Source organism: Mesoplodon mirus (assembly GCF_964341445.2).
Source record: "Mesoplodon mirus genome assembly, chromosome: 3".
Taxonomy (NCBI): Eukaryota; Metazoa; Chordata; class Mammalia; order Artiodactyla; family Ziphiidae; genus Mesoplodon; species Mesoplodon mirus.
The window spans coordinates 158,615,642-158,634,806 of record NC_138978.1 but is presented as its reverse complement, the minus strand read 5'-3'; the positions used below and the strand labels follow the sequence as shown (position 1 = coordinate 158,634,806).

General features: G+C 40.9%; 1 protein-coding gene across 1 annotated transcript in view; it reads left to right on the top strand.

Annotated features, from left to right (window-relative positions):
- The window catches only part of LOC309799397 (uncharacterized protein C1orf21), a 237,823-nt gene that overhangs the window by 106,661 nt on the left and 111,997 nt on the right, over window positions 1-19,165 (top strand). The window contains exon 3 of the mRNA XM_082612458.1: window positions 10,641-10,735. Coding sequence (XP_082468584.1) covers window positions 10,641-10,735 — 95 coding nt within the window. The remainder of the gene's footprint in view (window positions 1-10,640; window positions 10,736-19,165) is intronic.

Sequence of the window (19,165 nt, the reverse complement as noted above, 5' to 3'; positions counted from 1 at the left end):
TGGGACCTTTCTTCATGAGATCCGCAGTGAACGTCAAGTCATGACTATTTTTTATAAGTAGGGAAGCTGTACTCTTTTATCACAAATTGTACTTTAGCTGTGTTTTTCCATTTTAAAAATTCAGTGGCAGTGCTTGTAGCCTTGGGAATTACTTTAACTGAAAACAACTCTATCCAATTTCTTCCTATTCTTGCTAATGATCTTGCTGCCACTAAATTCTTTCTAATGGCTGTAGAACCCAGAATTGACTTCAGCTTCAGTCCAGAGGCATATTAAAAGAATCACCAAACATTCACTGACAAGCAATTTAAATTTTTACTGAATAAAGAATCCCAGAGGCATCTCATTCATAAACCTACTTCACTATGTACTGAAATCTATTTCCGTGACTCTCTAGCTCTCTGCCCCTCTGGTGACTTTTTGTCTGTCTGTGGACTGCCTCCCAAATCTCCCCTCTCTAATCTTCTGCAAAACTTTCCCCTCCAGCCCACTTCTTCTCATTAGCTCTGCTCTTTCTGGTGTAAATCCAGGCTGCTGCAGTTTCCCGCTAACCTCCTCACCCCATCGCCAGACTGCATCACAAAAGAGCACAAGCACGTCTGGCCTGCTGGGGAGGTGCCTTGGGAGAGGGGGAGGGGACTGGGATGCTTAAGCATCCGGATTATTATCTGAGAATCTTTTCCTTAACAGAAATCCACGTAAGTCAGAACCCAGTTAAAGGAATTACATCATTAAATTACACCATTAAAATGTCCTTCGTCCTTAACACAAACACACAAACACACACACACACACCATTGGCCAAATTGTTCAATGTTTCGGTTAACTCTATGGCAGCCACACTAAATGGGAAGAGTTTCTGGAATGATCATAGAATTTCCTAATCCTGACCAGCCATCCTGCAAATTCATGACCCTTGATCTTGGGCAGCAGTGAAGAATTAACTGAGAATGAATCAGCAGAAAGGTATTGCCAGTCCTAGAAAAGCCACTCTCATTTCAAGCCCTCTTGACAGTGGAATGACAGTGGAGTTTCATCGACTTCATGTACAAAGGAAGGCATGTGAGCCCCTCTGTTAGTATCTGTTCGTAATTGCTATTAGTGCCTTATGGTTTACCCCAAAAAGAAAATAACTGTTTGCATTTATCTTAGATCTTATTTTATCATAACACATTTTTTAATGCCTGACCTGAAAAGGTTTATCTTTATCTTAAAGGTGACTTCCATTGGGGAGAGGATCCATATTGTGATAACATTTTCTAATAGTTCTGTAATGGAAATCAGCAAACAGAGAGAATTTTTGTTTTTATCAGAAATTAACTTTACTACACGTTTGTGGGGAAGTCGAATAAGAGCCTGGGATCTGAGTCAGACTGCCTGGTTCAAGGCCTGGCCCCAGTCCCACCACTTACTGGATGGTATAGCTAGCTGGATGAGTGAACGTTTCCTTAGGATGGAGACATTGACGGTTCTCTTTCTTAGAGCCCTGTGAGCATTAAATGGGCTGTTGTATAACAGATTTTCTGAACTGGATCTGGGACATTTAAAGGGCTCTATAGGGGGCTTCCCTGGTGGCGCAGTGGTTGAGAGTCCGCCTGCCAATGCAGGGGACACGGGTGTGTGCCCCGGTCTGGGAAGATCCCACATGCCGCGGAGCGGCTGGGCCTGTGAGCCATGGCCGCTGAGGCTGCGCTTCCGTAGCCTGTCCTCCGCAACGGGAGAGGCCACAACAGTGAGAGGCCCACGTACTGCAAAAAAAAAAAAAAAAAAAAAAAAAGGTCTCTATAAATGATAGCTCTCATCCTCCTCCTCTTCCTCCACCTCCAGTGAAGGAAGACATCCTAGATTTATTGCTTGGTCTTAATGCTAAGATCATATATCAAAATTGTAGTGTATAACAGAAGGCTTAAAAGGAAGTTATCTTTCAAAATACAAAGTTTTTGTAAAGACATTGCAGTATTTACTGTATACTGTAGAATAGCTTCCGTTTTCTTCCGTTAGATGCAGTGGTGGTCAAATCGCCACTGCAATGAAAAGTCTCACAACCCTTACTTTGATTGGTATATTAATTCCTAACTTAAGGAGCACAGGGATGATATCTTCCACTGACAGAAGCTCCAGACGCCTGACCAGGGAGGCTCTGATAGTTTCCCTGATGTTACCCATGAATGTTAGTTGTCTTTATAACTTTTATTTATGTCACTGTGATTTGCAAATATGTCCAAATCCTTTCTGAATCCATTCATACTTTATGCCTGTACCATTTCTCAGAGTAATTATTTCCTGTGCTTTGCGGTTTAAAAAAAGAACTGGCTTAGTGGTTAGGAGCCTGGCCCTGGATCCCAACCAACCTGGCTTAGAACCAGCACTGCCACTTGACCAGCCAATCAAGGACTAATCTCTGCAACTGGAAAATGGGTTATAATGCCAGCCTCATAGGGCTGACATGAGGATTAAATCAAAGCAGGGGAGAGGACAGACAGCTGGGCAGGCTTTCTCTTGAACGGTTATCAAGGATAAGGGGAACCGCACCAAGAATAGTAGAGAGGACTTAGCTGGCCTCCAGCTTTTCTGTGGTTGGTGGAGAACCAGCATTCCAGAAGAGTCAGAGCAGGGCTCTTGAGAAGCTGGGTAAATGGCTGTCAGAACCACCATGCATGCCCTCCCTCTCAGGGAGTGGCTCGCCACTCATTCACTTTCTTGGTTAGGAATTATTACTGTATGATACAAAAATTAAACCCCCCCTCCATAGGAAAGCCTTGGTTGCATATGCATTCCTAAAGGAGTCCAGGCTGGATTTGGATCTGGTTGCATGTCTTTTGTCGGAGCGTGTCAGAAGATGCATGTTCCGGGGCCCTTAATGGCTGGCTCATAGTTCCCTGGTCACTGAATGAGCCTCAAATGAATGGAGGAGATGTGCTATCTGGCCTCTGAAATGATGAAATGATTCAGGAATGAGGCCTGCAGGTCCAGTCTTAATTATTAAGGGTGTCGTAATGAGGGAAGCTTTACCACCCTCCCATCCTTGCAGCTGTGGACACCTCTCAGCTTGTCCTCTTCGAAGGCGTGGACAAGATCCTAAGAATGCTAAGAGGCCATAGCTCCCGTGCACAAGCATCGCAACGCACTCCGTTCACTCAGAGGAGTCTATCCCCTGTCTCCACGGCACACAGCTGGGAAGTCACCAAGCCAGGTCCAGAAGAGAAAGGCCCTTTGAAGCCGGTGCTCCGTCCCTTGTGATTCACTGCTGTCCCGCCAAAGGGGAAGCAGCTGGGATCAGGTTCAGTGGCAGCTTCTTTGCCCCTATCACACCCCATCCCAACCACTCCCTGTTCTGCATGCTGTGATATCTCCCCATCACCAGTTGAAGGCATACCTTACAACTTCCCGTCGGGGAAGCGGGAAACAGGTTCTGGCAGATGTTGTGTCTTAAGCTCCAGCCCCACCAGTGCCCCACCAGCTGACTCCAGGTAAAAACTCCACCCTCGTGAGACTCTTTGTGGCTGCTTTCTCTGGCTCTTGGCCAGTCTTCTCCGTGTGTTGTTCTTCCTCACCTTCCTCACCTGACTGGTCCACCTCCACTGCTCCATGTAAGTTCCACCTTTGCTACACCTTCTTTCAGAGAGAGGGAGAAAGCCTTGGATTACGATGGTTGGGGGTCTCTCCAGAGGAGATGGTTGAGGACAGGCCAGAGGACCAGCTTAGCCTGTAACGATGGCTTTAGTCTGGGCCCTGGTTAGGGAGACCGTATCCCCTCAGAATGGAGCCTGCCTCTGGTGGGATTCACATACCAGGTCTTCCTGCACTGGCCCTGGCAGCCTCTGCTCCCTACATCCCTCGAGGCCCCCTGGAATCTGCGTGTTGGCTGTACTAGACCACTTGCAGTTGTTCCTGTTGGCCATGCTCTCTCTGGTTGTTGAACTCACTGTCCCCTTGCCTAGACCTGTCCTTCCCACGCACACACTAGTGTTCCTCAGCGCTCCAGTGAGATAACGTCACCTCCTCCAAGACTCTCCCCATCCTTGCTTAGGGGGGTCCCTCCCTTCTGTTCTTATTACAGTCACCCCACACATGTGCTTCATGGCTGCAGACATTCTGCACTCTATTTGCTCATTTTCTTAAATCTTCCCCTACTAGCTGTGAGCTCCTTGAGAATAGGATCTGCTTCCTTTCCCTAGGCATAACCCCAGGACTGAGTACTACGTTCTCTGGCACGCAGTAGGTGCTCAATGGATATTGCTGAAATGAAGAAGGAAAGAAACACAGAAAAGACAGCAGGGGATAGCCTAGCACTTGCCTCAAAGACAGAAAGCAGCTAGTTCCTTCCACCACCTCATGTCTGAACGAAAATCAGAGGTGTTTTTGCCCAGACCTTTTGGGGCCAGTAATATGTCCATAAATTGGTATAGTTTACAGAGAGCTCATATCGCAGTCAATAGGAAAAATGCTACAACTCCAATTAGAGAAAAGGGGCAAAGGATATGAAGAGATGTATCACAAAGGGCACACATGAATGATCAGAACAGGGGGAAAGTATTCAGTATCACTGGTAAATTTTGAAACATCAAACTAAAATAAAAATTAGATACCATTTTCACCCTTCAATTCATTGCATATTTTTAAAAAGGATAATACCCCTTATTAGTGAGGGTGTGCTGAAATGAGTTTTACATGACTGAAGCAAGACTGTATCTTTTATCTATCTCTGATTTTCAAATATATCCAAGCATTAGGTTTCACTAGTGAATAAGGATACAGTAGACATATGAGACTTGCCCTCTTAGTGATATTAACAGTTTTCAATTATGAGATATCATAAAGGGGGATATGTACAAATATGTACAATCTTCCTAATTCCCCTAGTGGAAACCCAGTGGCCAGGGTTTAATCTTCCACAAATATGAAGTCTGAAAACATAATTTCCCTGCTTGTTATTCTTTAACAGTTTATACTTTTAGACCATGAGCACTTCATGTATTAGACAATCCTATTTTGAAATTAGTTTTCCTTTATTAGGTTGATTTGAGACACACTCTGAAAAAAACTGAGAGCATTTTCTATTAAATGCACCAAAGCCTTATTTTAGAAATATTCAAAACATTTAGAACGAGCAGTTCATAATTACCCTAGAAATTGCTTAATGATAACTATTACATTGGAAAGGGCGAAATCACTTTCTGCCAGTGAGGATATAGTAATTATCGTGAAGGGACTGCCTGACTCAGAGAATTGATACTGGTCTATGAGGTCCTTCAGCTGAGTCTCTACTTTGTGCATAAGGTTTTCCAGAGTTAGTCTGTCTTGGTGGTCTGTGGCTGAGTGGAATAGGGTCAGCCTACTTGTGCAGTCAGTCTAGCCTGAGGAACGTGCTCCAGGTAGCAGAAGGGTTCTCAGAGCATAAGCCTCCCCGCAAGACAGTGGTTTTCCCCGGGCACTGTCTCCCGGCCTCTTCTGTCTCCCCACTCCACACCTCCTCCATTACTTATCACAGAGCCCAGCCCATGGTAGGTTCTCAGACTCTCCTGAACCTCAGCCATTCACTCTTGTGCCCTCAAGGAAGGCCGAGACTAGGAGCTGTGCCAATGGCAATAATTGAGTTAGGATATAAAGGAAGATAGAGGAACATTGTTTTCTTGTAACCCTGGTTTCACTCAAATAATGATCACTTTTCTTTTTCCTGTCATAAAAGTTATTTATTGTTCTTTTAAAATTATGTTATATTTTAATTAAAGCACTATATGCATTTAGTTAAAAAATGCTAAAGGCTTATCCTGGACGATAATATTCCCTTCTCACTTTATTTGTTAACATAGTTAAGTCAGAATTTTCAGTTAAATTAATTTTTGATGTTTACTTTATGCTTTCTGTTTTTATACCTTGATGGATTTTGTGCATTAGAAATAGTGTTCCCTGCAGAACCAGCACAGTTTTTCTAAAACAGCAGCCAACATTTATTGAGCATTTATTATGGGCTAGGCACTGTTTTAAGTGTATTCATATATTAATTCATGTGACTGTGTGTGTGAGATTAGGTACTATAAATATTCCCATTTTACAAATGAAGAAACCAAGGCACAGAAAGCATGAGTAAGTTGCCCAAGGCCATATGCCTAGTCATTCAAGCTCTAGAGGCCAAGCTCTTAGCCACTGTGAATACTCACCTCTTGAAAAAAATCTCACCAAGTAAAGAAATAAAGATCCTAGGCAAGAATTTGAAGTCATACCAGGATTTGGGGACTTGAATTTAGTTAGCTTGGGGGACAGGATGTTCAGTGGGAGAAACCCAAGGGAAGTGAGTTTACACTAAAATGCAGAATAGTTCAGTCTTTTAATTGGTTTGTTTATTTTTATAAATACTTCTTCTACCTCTTGTTCCAAGCCCTCATATTTTCTTGAGCATATAATAATAATTAGTCTACCAGAGAATCTTCATGCAAAATTTGGATGATGAAGCAATCTGGAGCATTCAGTGAAGATGCCCAGATGTTGCATTGTTTTTTTGTTGTTGTTTTTTTCTTTTCTTTTTTTTTTTTTTTTTTTGTGGTACACAGGCCTCTCACTGTTGTGGCCTCTCCCATTGCGGAGCACAGGCTCCGGACCTGCAGGCTCAGCGGCCATGGCTCACGGGCCCAGCCACTCCACGGCATGTGGGATCTTCCTGGACCAGGGCACGAACCCGTGTCCCCTGCATCGGCAGGTGGACTCCCAACCACTGCGCCACCAGGGAAGCCCTGTTGCATTGTTTTGATATGAGGACATTAGCACAGAGTTTTTGAAATCGGAACAGTCCTGGGAAAGATTCATTCTGGTACATATGTCATTGATCAGAAGAAGACTTAAGTGTGAAAGTATCGATAGATACGAATTTCACCATTCTAGGAAACAACTGTAAGATCCCTTCCTACCTTAAATAGTAGCATTTCTGGAACTCTTGCCTGTCTTCCTCCTTCCCCATCTAATATGTACTTTTATGAGAATTGTTAACTTTTTAATAGTTATGGCATTATGAACTCACTCCAGCACTCATCGCCTTCTAATTCACTCATTCTGAAGTCAGTTCCGTTGATTATAAATGTAACCTTGAGGCAGATCTTGCATCTGCAAAGCTTGGGAGGACAGGATAGGGGCCAGTGAGTTGCTGACAATGGAAGAATTGACAGGATCCTGAAAATGGGGTTGATTCCATAACATCTGAAGCAAGTCCAACCAACTGATCACCTTCTAGTTCTAAAAACCTAATTTTATATACATATATATGAGGCACTTTACGTCAAATGTGAGGCGCAGAGATTTGGTGGGAAACAGTGTGTCTTTCGCATGATAGAGCTGCCACAGAAACAGTGTAGCCCTCTCTGATGGAATCTGAGGAATAAAATGCTAAAAATATCACCACAGCAGTGCTTTTACCCCAGATCTATTTTGATTGTCACAGCCTGCAACTGTTTACCTAGAGAGAAAGGGGAGCAGGTTCGAAACGGGGTGTTAGCCTACAGCTCCTGACGTGCATTTTAAGAAGCCACCTGACAAGATCAACAGGAAGAAAAGAAAAATTGTGAACAGGTGTGAGGGAGCCAGAGGAAAACAGTCTGCTTGTGGCTCCTCTTAATTAAGTTGGCAGGTTGTTCTGTTGCTGGGCGGGGCTCTCTGGCTTGTAACAGTGGCTCTGCTACTTGCAGTTGCCTCCAGTGTGTGATCTGATGAAGGGGCTAAAGTCCCACACGGAGTCCCCCGAGCCCTCACCAAAAAGAAAAATGGATTTCTGGAGTGGTTGTGTCACTGCCATAACCCGAAATGCTCCATTGGTCCACACAGAGTGCCGTTCCTGACGGCTGCGTCACCATGGAAATGTGTGACACGTTGGTTGACGAGTTGTCTGTTTCCAGATGGGCATCTTCATCCCCAGCACCAGCCTTTGAGAGGCTTGACAGACCGTTTTTAAGTATATGCTTTATACAAATTGTGGTTTATCTAAGGGTCTTGCTGGCTTTTTTGTTTCATACCACGATGGATTCTGTGCAGTGTGTTATGTAAGTAATAATGATAGGTCTGGCTTTGCAGTCGTGGCTGTTTGTTTTTCTTTTTTATCCAGTCATAGCGTGTTCCACAAAGACAGCATTGGCTAGCCAGGCATGTTTGTTAGTGACACGCTAAAACCTATCCTCTTTCTAAATTGGTGATATTATAAAGAGTCTGTATGTGGAATAACACTGCTTTGAAAGACGTAGCCAGCAGCTTTTCTTCATTGAAGAAAAATATTAGAAAAATATCAATAGTTTGTCTGCTATTAATACTTTGAATTCAGCTGCGTTTCCTGGAGGGATAAAAAGAAAATGAAGATTGAATATCACTCAGCTGTTTAGAGAGCGTCTACTGTGGGCTGTGGCTTAGGGGTGGGAGAGGACAGCGGGCAAGGCAAGGGCGGGTCCCCTCTAGAAGAAACCTTTTTGCTGTGCCGCAGGCAAAGGGGCATCTTTTGGAAGGCTCTTTCAGAAGGTTCTGCTTAGGTCCTAAAATGTTGTGCTTTCCCCATGTCATCATGTGAGGTTTGTGTCCTCTAGACAAAGTCCTAGAGTCCACTGGAATTGTGTTTAAAACAAATATGTATGTATGTGTGTAATTTATATTTAAATAATTAGAGACTCACTGTAAGTAATTAAGATCACAATTTAGTTCAGTTAAATGTTAGTAATTATCCCAGTGAACCATCATTTATAAATATTAATGTTCCAAACTGAAGTTAGGGAGACCCATCTTTAGCTATTATTTTTTTCCTTTATTTTTGTCTCTGTTTAATTGCATGGGACGCATAATTAGACAGGGTCTTTTCTTTTTCGATTAACAAGTGCTTTTCCAACTTCTGAGTAAATAATCCTTAATTAAATGTGCCAAATTTATTAATTTACTCTTATTTTTTTCTCTCCTGAATACCAGATTGGAATGTGAAATTCTGTATTTTGTAGTTGTGGATCAGAACCCATTGAGTAACTTGTTAATACATTTAGGACGTGGTATTCCTAAAGGACTCATTACTGTAACCTCATACCAGTCTTTCTAATTTCTTTAGAAAGAAGCAGAGTCAATAACTACCTTGAATTGTCAGATGGAAAAAACAGTTGGCTCAGCTGTGACCATGGAGTCTTTATTCAGATATATGTAAATGTATTACTTTCATAAGGATGATAATTTTGAGAAACACTGGAACAGCATAATTACTTGAAGAAATATTACTGTAACAAACATCTTTGGGGGTAGCATGTTAAGGGATAGTATGAGGAAGCCTGAAACTATATAGGAAATGGTATTATAAATAGTAAGGCAAGAAATTATATAAGCATATAGTCATTGTAGCAAATTAACCACAGGCAATAAGAAAATATATTGCGACTCCCTAGTGATAGACATCTGTCTATTAGGTAGCCTTTTATAGACATTATTCCATGTCATATGCTAGGCAATCATCAGTTTGTTGGTTGATGAAATTTTCTAATTCCATAATGTCTGTGATTTTTCCTACACACTGGACTAAAGATGACTCAAAGTCACACCTGTTTTGACCTTAGTGTGCCCAAGTCATTTCCTATTGACAGAAATCTGGTGAAAATGTCATCATAGTCATCACCAAACCTCTACCCTGGAGAGGAACTTTAATTGCAAGTTTTCCCAAGTTTGTTCTATGACGTGTTTTGATATTGGAGTTTGTTGTACTCTCTCTCTGGCTGTTGCAAAGTCCAGGTCCCGTCCATGGCCCACTATACTCACCGCCTTGAGTGATAGATATACCTACCAATTAGAGCCGTGTGATATTATGGCTGTTCATGTGTGTGACTTTACAGAGAGATTAAAGTCTGTATGTATCATATGAAATTGTTGCAGACTGTTCCACATTTATTTATTATTATCATTATTATTATTTTTGCGGTACGCGGGCCTCTCACTGTTGTGGCCTCCCCCGTTGCGGGGCACAGGCTCCGGACGCGCAGGCTCAGCGGCCATGGCTCACGGGCCCAGCCACTCCACGGCACGTGGGATCCTCCCAGACTGGGGCACGAACCCGTGTCCCCTGCATCAGCAGGCGGACTCTCAACCGCTGCGCCACCAGGGAAGCCGTGTTCCACATTTAATATGGGGATCACCAACAGGAAAATTTCAATTTCCAATTGTGTATATCTATTTGTTGATCAGTTAAGCTCTTTAGTCTTACTTTGTGTTTCCAAAAGAAAGAAATTCAGGTGTGAACGTACTGCATAACGTTGCTGCCACAGGCATTTTGAACTAATATTCTCAAGGAGAAAAATCTCCTTAAACCATTCTGTGATATGCCCTAATGCGTATAAATTCCAAATAGGCTTTAGATATGGAATAACCTCTGTTTCTGCTGCCACCATCTGCTCTCTGTGAAAGGACCAGGCAGTGCCACTTCCATTAGCTGCCTTCGTGGTGCTGAGCTTTGCCAAGTAGACAGAGGAGAGTGCCTCATAAAAAGAGGCTGGTTAAGCTTCTTCCAGATTGTTTCAAATGAACCACACAGAAAGGCTGCAGGGAAAGGGCTCTAACAAATTATGCTGTTGGGCTTTTCTTACTGACACTTTTCTCCCATTGTGAAAAAAGTTATAAAATGTCTTTTCTTTTTTGGCACTCAGATGAGTATAGGATCAAACCAGTGGAAGAGGTCAAATACATGAAAAATGGGGCAGAAGAGGAGCAAAAAATAGCAGCCAGGAACCAAGAAAACTTGGTAAGCATTGAATTTCTCGTATAACAATGAATTTTGGTGACAGCATTATAATAAAATCTTCACTGCATGTTTAAACTGCAGCTTACACACTGGCATGAGATTTCTTGAAAATGCCATTGCTATTTATAGCTTGCCTGGAAGCTGTACCAGTACTCCTGTATCCTGTTTGTTTTTGAACAAGCCCTTCTTTAATCTTCATAGAGAATGTTTCAGGGGAAATGTAGCAAAATTATTAGTATTTCAAAATGGTTAAATTTAAAGGAAAAAGCATAAAGTAGGAATGAGTTTTATGGGGGGGGCATTACCTTTTTTCTTTTTCTCTGCATCCTTTAACTCGTGTCCAGATCACAGTGAATGGCTAAGTTTCATTATTCTCGATATGTAGTGTTGTTAAGGAAGTTGCCTTTCAAAGGAAAATAAGGTACTTTGAAGGTAGGTCTTTATCAAATTTGTACTTCACATTCACACTGTTAAGGTATTGTGGGTTTTGAGTTAACGTGAGAATTCTTATGATCTGAAACAGATTGTTAGGAACCTCTTTCTCTAATACAAATCAATATACATGTTCCACCTTAATATTCCATCTCTTAAACAAACAGTAAATTATCATATTAGCTGATTTCTTAAGAGATTACAGATTGTTAAGAATATGCATTTATTCAGTTATGTTGGAGTAGAATTGTTTTTCTCTTTTATTTTGGGGTTAATTGCTTGCTATTTTTTTCATGTTTGAGTGAATGTATTTTTAAGAAGTTTGCAATGTCATAAAATATTTTCACTTGACTTAAACTCCTTTTTCCGTTATGTGCTTTGTTTTTGTTTTTCTGATTTCTGCTACAGCAGAAGGAGTCGGCAGAATATTCACCAGTGCTCATGAGTATTTAAGGCTGTCCTTTTTCCATGATACACTAATGAACATAACAGGCTCACTCTTTTTCCTCTATTCTTTTCTGAACATATGATCTACAACTTGAAAAACTCAAGTATCAACAACTGAGTATTTTAGATCATTTTAAAGGAGTGAAAAACACTGTGATAAATTTTGCTTTATAAATGGGATTTGGATTTTAAGGTATCCCTTAAGTCACAGAGGTTCATCATACCTGTGGTATATTTTAACATCAATACTTAAATCCAGAAAAGGTAGCTATGACTAAATAGTGAAGTTAATATTATCAGACTTTTTACATGAAGTTTTTTTTGCTTTGAATAGATAAATAGAAGATCTGAGTAGTTGAAACATCAGTAGTCAGTTTTCTACTGTATTTTATTGAACAAAGTTTGTCGTTGCTTGATATAATTTCATCTTAAGTTATGAATCCCATCTTTAGTAATAGTATTTCCATTGGAGGCTAAAGAGACATTGGTGACCAGTCCGCTGGTGGCTTTTTCTTAGATGTAACTACTAGCGTCCATCTCTACTTCACATGCTTGTATCTCTGAAATCCTAAGGAAAGCAGTGACTTTTATCTTACAGCTTGTGAGTTTTTCCTCAGTGTTGCTCTCATCACATTTAGGGCCAGTACAACTTTTTTCCTTCTCTCTCAGTTTCATAGTCTATCAGCTCCTTGGTGCTAGTGTATTCTTTTTCAGCACTGTGGTCAGAATTGGTGCTTTTCCATGCAGACTGAATGGAGATTCAAAAAGAGAGAAATTCTGGCCTATTTACTCATGGATTATCTATGTCAACCCCACACCACTTCACTCTGCCAGCGAATCAGAGTCCAGGCCACCAAGAGGAGTTTTCAAGTATATGAAGACTTACAAGGAGAATGGGGACTAAATGGTTATTTTTGGTTCTGAGATTTCTAGACTGCGTTCCAAAATTAAATGATTTTCAGTTATTTGGAAGTATGTTACCTTTGTCACCTCCGTTTGGGGGGATGCATAATCAAGTACTGACCATGCATGCCGTTTGAGAAAACAGCCTCCTAAATTTGAAGCTTACATTGGAAGGTGGATGAGATAGACTCAACAATTCTTTATTTTTACGTCCATTAAAATAATCTGAGAGTCAAGTTGTTCTTACGTTTCAAAGAATGATTTTAAGATGTAGCTTGAAGTACTTTTTAAAAGATTTTTTTTTTTACCCAAACTGTTGAAATTAAAAGGGTTGGCAAACATAACCAAGGCATATGGCATCATGGTGACAACCATGGGTTTTTGGAGGCAGAAACTGCCTGGATTCTGATCTCAGCTCTGCCACTTACTCATTGCAGGATCAAGTTACTTCACTTCTCTAAACCTCCTGCCCATCCATTGGGGAAAAAGACAGTGCTTCATGGTGCTCTTGGGAGGATTACACGAGGTGATTGTTGTAAAACTTTGAGTGCAGTGCCTGGTACGTGATAAGCACTTAATAAGAGTTAGGCATTATCACATAAAACGAAAGGAAAGAATAATGAATGTTAGAGTCAGTGTTCCTTTTCTTTTTCTTTTACGTTAATTGGTGAGAGAGATTTAAGTGAATGTTTTAGGTTAATGCCAGTGTTACATCTGTTTTGAAAGATCTTGCTCTGGAACCATGAAATTCCTTAAACAAGTATGTTTTGAGTACCTGTTATGCATAAGGCCCTTACTTGTGTTGAGAGACACAGTGTACTTAAAGTCACTGTCCTCGAGGAGCTTACAGTAGAGTTGAGGGAACTGTTCAGGTCAACCAGTAGCTTACTGGGTGCCTCTGTGTACAAGGCTCTGTCCCAAACTCTGCAGATAAACACAAAAATACGGAAACCACTGACTCTTACCACAAGGCGCTTGTATTGCAGTAAACAAGGTAAGTACCAAATGACTATAAATAAAGCAGGGTTAGATAAATAAAACAAGATCGATTCCAAGAAGACAACACAAAGAGCTGCCGATATCAAAGAAGGCAGATATCTTGTCTGTTGTGGATCAGGACCTACTTGATGAAAGAGCTGGTGTTTACAATGGGCCTCAAAGGATAGAATGAGGGAGAGTGCCCCAGGCTGAAGTAACAGAGGTGGAAAACACAAAACGTATTTCATAAAAAGCACATGGTCCTGTTTGATTGGGGAGCGGGAGGGGTCAGGAGAAGGCATCAGTAGGAGAGCAGCGGGAAATTAGAGGCAAAACGTAGATGGGGTCATACACAGAGCTTTGATGTCCAGCTGAGAGGTCCAAAATCAATTCAGTGGATTAATGGGAGCCTTTGAAGTTTTTAAGCTAGGGATTGTCAGAATGAGATTATGATTCAGGAAAGTTTATGTGGAATCAGCAGGTGTAATATGGAGTAGTATGGGGAGCCTGGGTGGGAGATCATTCATAATAGTTTTTACAAGAGATAGTGAACCTGAACCAAGGTAGTGGCAGGGAGAATAGAAAAGGTTTAGGCAAGGTTGCAATAGAAGCAACAAGATTTGACAGCTTCTTATAGGTATTAAAGGAAGACAGAGGACTCAGGAGATAATGGTAATAACAAGACTGTGACACCTGGAAAGATGACCGGTAGTGGTGAGAATAAATAGTGACCTCAATGAAAAGATAAAATCACTAAGAAGGCTGTGTTTGATGAAAATACAAAGTGTTCATTCATTCATTCATTATTCATTACTCACTCTTGCCCACCCTTAAAAGATCAAATGTGGTCCACAAGAGAGGAAGGGAAGCATCCATCACATGACAATGTAGTAACTGCAGTAACAGAACACCTGTACTGTCAGGGCCTTAGGCTCTGTGCTTTGGGGGATGCAGAGGAGCATAATGTAAATCTCATCACCCTAGTGGGCTCACTTTCTGGTAGCAGATAGAAGGCATGTGACCTAAATGACCACAACTCAAGGTACATTGCGAATGTAGAGGCTGGTTTTGAGCAAGCAAAGCTTTAGGAACTTGCAGACTATTCATACGAAGGAGTCTAGCAAAGTCCACATCTATGAGTGTGTGGCGCTTGTTACCTGGGACATGCTAGGTGTTCGGTATATTTTTGTTTGCTTGAATGTGGATGGAGGAATGTATGAATAAGAGAAGTTGGACCTCGAGGTCCAACTATTACTTTGTACCTAGTAGTTGCTCAATAGTATTTAGATGTCCAGTCACTTGGGACATCTAAATACTATTGACCACGGTTTCTGTGGGTGGAAGAGATTGTGCTGGTTTTCTGTGGCTGATGATGAGTCATTTATATGTCAGCCATTTATGTACTCAGTACAAACATGTGCATTCATCCAGTTTTTACCACTGTTGGACATCATGTATTTCACTTTACTTCTCTCAGACTTTAATTCCTTCTTCAGGAAGGTAGTATAAAGTAGTAGCATTGGCTTTGGAGATTATATATAAATATATTTCAATATGGATCCCAGGTTATTTCTAGCTTTATAATTTTGGTCAAATATCTAAAACTTCTGAACTTCAAGTTCCTCATCTGGAATCTGGGAATTATAAAGTTATTGAAGTATTAGAAGAAAACATAGGAGACTATGTTTAGAATCTTAGCAAAGCAGGGGAGGCTTTCTTAGGACATAGAAAGCAAAAACTATGAAGAAAGAAAAATAGTGGGACTTCCCTGGTGCTGCAGTGGTTAAGAATCCACCTGCCAATGCAGGGGACACGGGTTCGAGCCCTGGTCCAGGAAGATCCCACATGCCACAGAGCAGCTAAGCCCATGGGCCAGAACTTCTGAGCCTGCACTCTAGAGCCCACGAGCTACAACTCCTGAGCCCATGTGCCACTACTACTGAAGCCCACGCCCTAGAGCCCGTGCTCTGCAACAAGAGAAGCCACCACAATGAGAAGCCCACGCACTGCAACAAAAAGTAGTCTCCACTCACCGCAACTAGAGAAAGCCCGCACTCAGCGACGAAGACCCAATGCAGCCAAAAATAAATAAATAAATATATTTAAAAAAGAAAGAAAAATAGTTTATTTCATTAGATCAAAATTAAGTACTTCTGCAAGACAGAATAACTACAGAAAAGTAGTTAATAGATAGGCAACATCCTGGGAGAAAATATTTATGACATAAAAGACAAAGGATTAGTACTGGGATTTCTAAAGAACACTTGTAAATAATTAAGAAAAGGCTAATCCACTAGAAAAATAGGTAAATGAAATGAACAGATGGTTCACAGTAGAGGATATTGGGTAATAAGCATATGAAAAGATGTTCCACATCACTAGAACAGTGGCTACTCTCTTACCCAACCTGCTGCGTTAGAAGACTCTCACACACCCCTCTGAAAGATGCTGACTTCAGTCCAGGGTGGGCTCACAGAATGGCTGGTGGGCTACTCTCTAGAATACCTCTGTGCTTTTGCTCTCTCAGTTAAATGTGTGTTTTCCAAGCACCAGTTTCCAAACCTGCTTATACTGGTTGAATGTCATTGTAATTATGTAATTTAGTTAGGTAATATGTAAACCAATGAAACACAAGTGTGGAAAGAGAGCTGTTTTGTGAAAATTAAATTAAATGCTTTGGAAAATCTTGATGAAGGCCATTACTAAAAACTTACGGTTAAATTAAATTAAATTCTGCACTCAGATTATTTCACAAGACTTTTACGTTCTCACTTCCCTTAAGAAACCAAACCAGGGAATCTTAGATGTACATTGTAAGGATGTGGTTAATGCAGAAAGTATATGTAGAGCCCCAGTCAGTGATCCCTTACTTGTGAAGCCTTGTTCCTGTGTCAGAAGATGGGAGGGGGAATGCACATCCATGTATTTTAAAATAAATAATATGCTTAATGTATATATACATTTTTTATGTTGCCCTACTTTAACTCACTTTATCATTTAATTACCAGTCAGATGGTGTTGCCTAACACAACCTTTATTGTAATCAGGGAAATGCGTATTAAAACATGATTCCTTAGCTTGGCAAAAATTTGAAGATTGATAATATCAGATTTTGGCATGGTAATAGGAAAATATGTATTTATATACTAGTGGTACATATTTTGGAGGACAATTTAGCAGTATCTATTAAAATTTAAACATGCCCTCAGCATCACCCAGCACTTCCATATCTTGATATCCACCCAAGCAGCTGCCCTTGTGAATGAGAAAGCTTGCACAAGACTTTCACTACAGCGTCATTTCTAAAAGTGAAAAATCAAAAATAACCTTCATGCTTGTCACTAGGAGAATGCTACAGCTGTAGTACACTAGACAGCAATTAAAAAGAATGAGTTAGGGCTTTCCTGGTGGCGCAGTGGTTGAGAGTCCGCCTGCCGATGCAGGGGACACAGGTTCGTGCCCCGGTCTGGGAAGATCCCACATGCCGCGGAGCGGCTGGGCCCGTGAGCCGTGGCCGCTGAGCCTGCGCGTCCGGAGCCTGTGCTCCGCAATGGGAGAGGGCACAACAGTGAGAGGCCCGCGTACCACAAACAAACAAACAAATAAATAAGTAAATAAATAGAATGAGTTAGGATTTATGAACTGTCAGGGAGAAACGCAAATTGTAGATTGGATATGTATAGTATGATACCATTTAAGGTTTTTTAGTGAAACAAAACAGCAACACCCTGCATGTGCTATGAGTACTCATAAATGTACAGGGATCCATAGAAAAACCTGGATGGATGTGTCCCTAACTACTAAGAGTGGGCACCTGAGTTAATGGGGGACATAAGTGTGCTATGGCTCAGTTTCCTCCTCTGCAAAATGGGGATAATAATTGAACTCACTTTAGCAGGAATTTGTGAAAATTAAAAAGATATTCCTGTAAACCCTTAGCAGGGTTTCTGGCATAGAAAATGCAGATGTTGGCTATTGTCAACAGTGGAGTTGGATTGGGTGTGGTGGTTAGGGGATTTTTATCCTTATAAAAATATTTTTAAAATTTAATATTTTTAATTTTTTAAGGAAAATATGAGTATATTATTTGTGTGATTTAAAAATTATTTTTAAAGGGGATAATAATAACAAAACTCCAGTAACTACTTGCATACCTGGGGATCTGTAATGTAAGTAGGATTGTCATTTTCTCATTATCCTAAATACCCTCAGTTTTTCACCATTATCTGATATCTGATTAACAGCAGGCAAGCTCAAGGAGCTCACGGAAGCTCTAGGATCATCCAGCTTCATTTTATGTAGGTTAATAGTTTTGCATATAAATAATTTAAGGGTAAATTACTCCAGTCTTGGCACTATTCAGTCCCCGTCCCTCTCCAAAGACAAATAAAAGACATAGTTTTGAAGTGCTCCCTCTCACTACACGCTAAGACATTGTCATTTCTTCCTTGATTAACATTTGTCATTCTTAAGCTGTCCTCCCTTAGGAGTTAATGAATCATTTGATGCTGGTTTTTTGTTTTGGGGGGTTTTAGGGTTTGAGTTTGGGGTTTTGTATGTATGTCCTAGATTTACACGTATTATAATAGTTTCTGACTCACTATTTCCAGATATCTTTGTATAAATGAGAAGGCACTTTTCTATCAAATGAGACATATCATGGTTCGGTGAGCTTTTGATTTTAGTATTATCCAGAGAGCTGAAGACTGAGTTGAAACATGCTTGTCTAACTCACCAATTCCTGAGTACAATCAAGTGACAAGATAAGAAATAGAGCATTCTAATGGGCTTTAGTGGAGAAGGAGAATGAATCAAGCTCTAGGTACGCCCTCTTCCCGCCTGTTGAGTTTGTGAGAGCTCCTATACCTATCTCCGGTACATTACACTTCCAGTAAATGTCAGGACATCCAGTTGCAGAAATGAAGACTTAGAGATTAGGAGACATCTTTGATAAGAGGAAAATTTCCAGCAACCTGTCAGAGCTCTCTTTGGAGCAGTGGCATTCAGCTGGTGAAAACTGGGAAGTGGCTCTGACCCACGGAATGTGCTATGGTTGAAGCAGTCCCCTGGAGGGGGCTAATGTTCTCCAAAGCATTGGATTGATTGACAGCCTGAAACAAACCAGAGAACAGTCTGCAATTTCACTCAGTACCTGTAGGTCAGTAGGAAAGCTAAGTGCTCAAGACTACAGTCACCATATCACTCTTTCTAGAGTATGCCGGTGAGGAACAAGTCATGTGAATGAACATTGTAAACTTTGAGTCAATAATGTTTATTATGCTAAGATATATAATTCCCATCTAGGTGTTCTCTAATGAGGAACCCTCTTAAGAGTCAATTTAAACTCTTCTTTTTAACAGATACGACCATGTTTACTTATCCTGTGACTCTGCAGAGCAGCTAATAGAATAGCAAACTGACTTTTCGGTTTAAAGGTTGTTCTTGGTGATCTTAGGAGTGACTGTTGATCTTTGAGTGCCCGACTCACATGGAAGGTCAAGTAATTATTTTTGGAAACCAGATAATGCAAAAGACCATGACTTTGAATTGTCCCAGTTTCCCAAGTCATTTATACATTCCTAGCACTTTTTTTTTAAAGCTTCTTTTTTTTTTAATTTATTTATTTAATTTGTTTATTTTGGGCTGCACTGTGTCTTCGTGGCTGTGCGT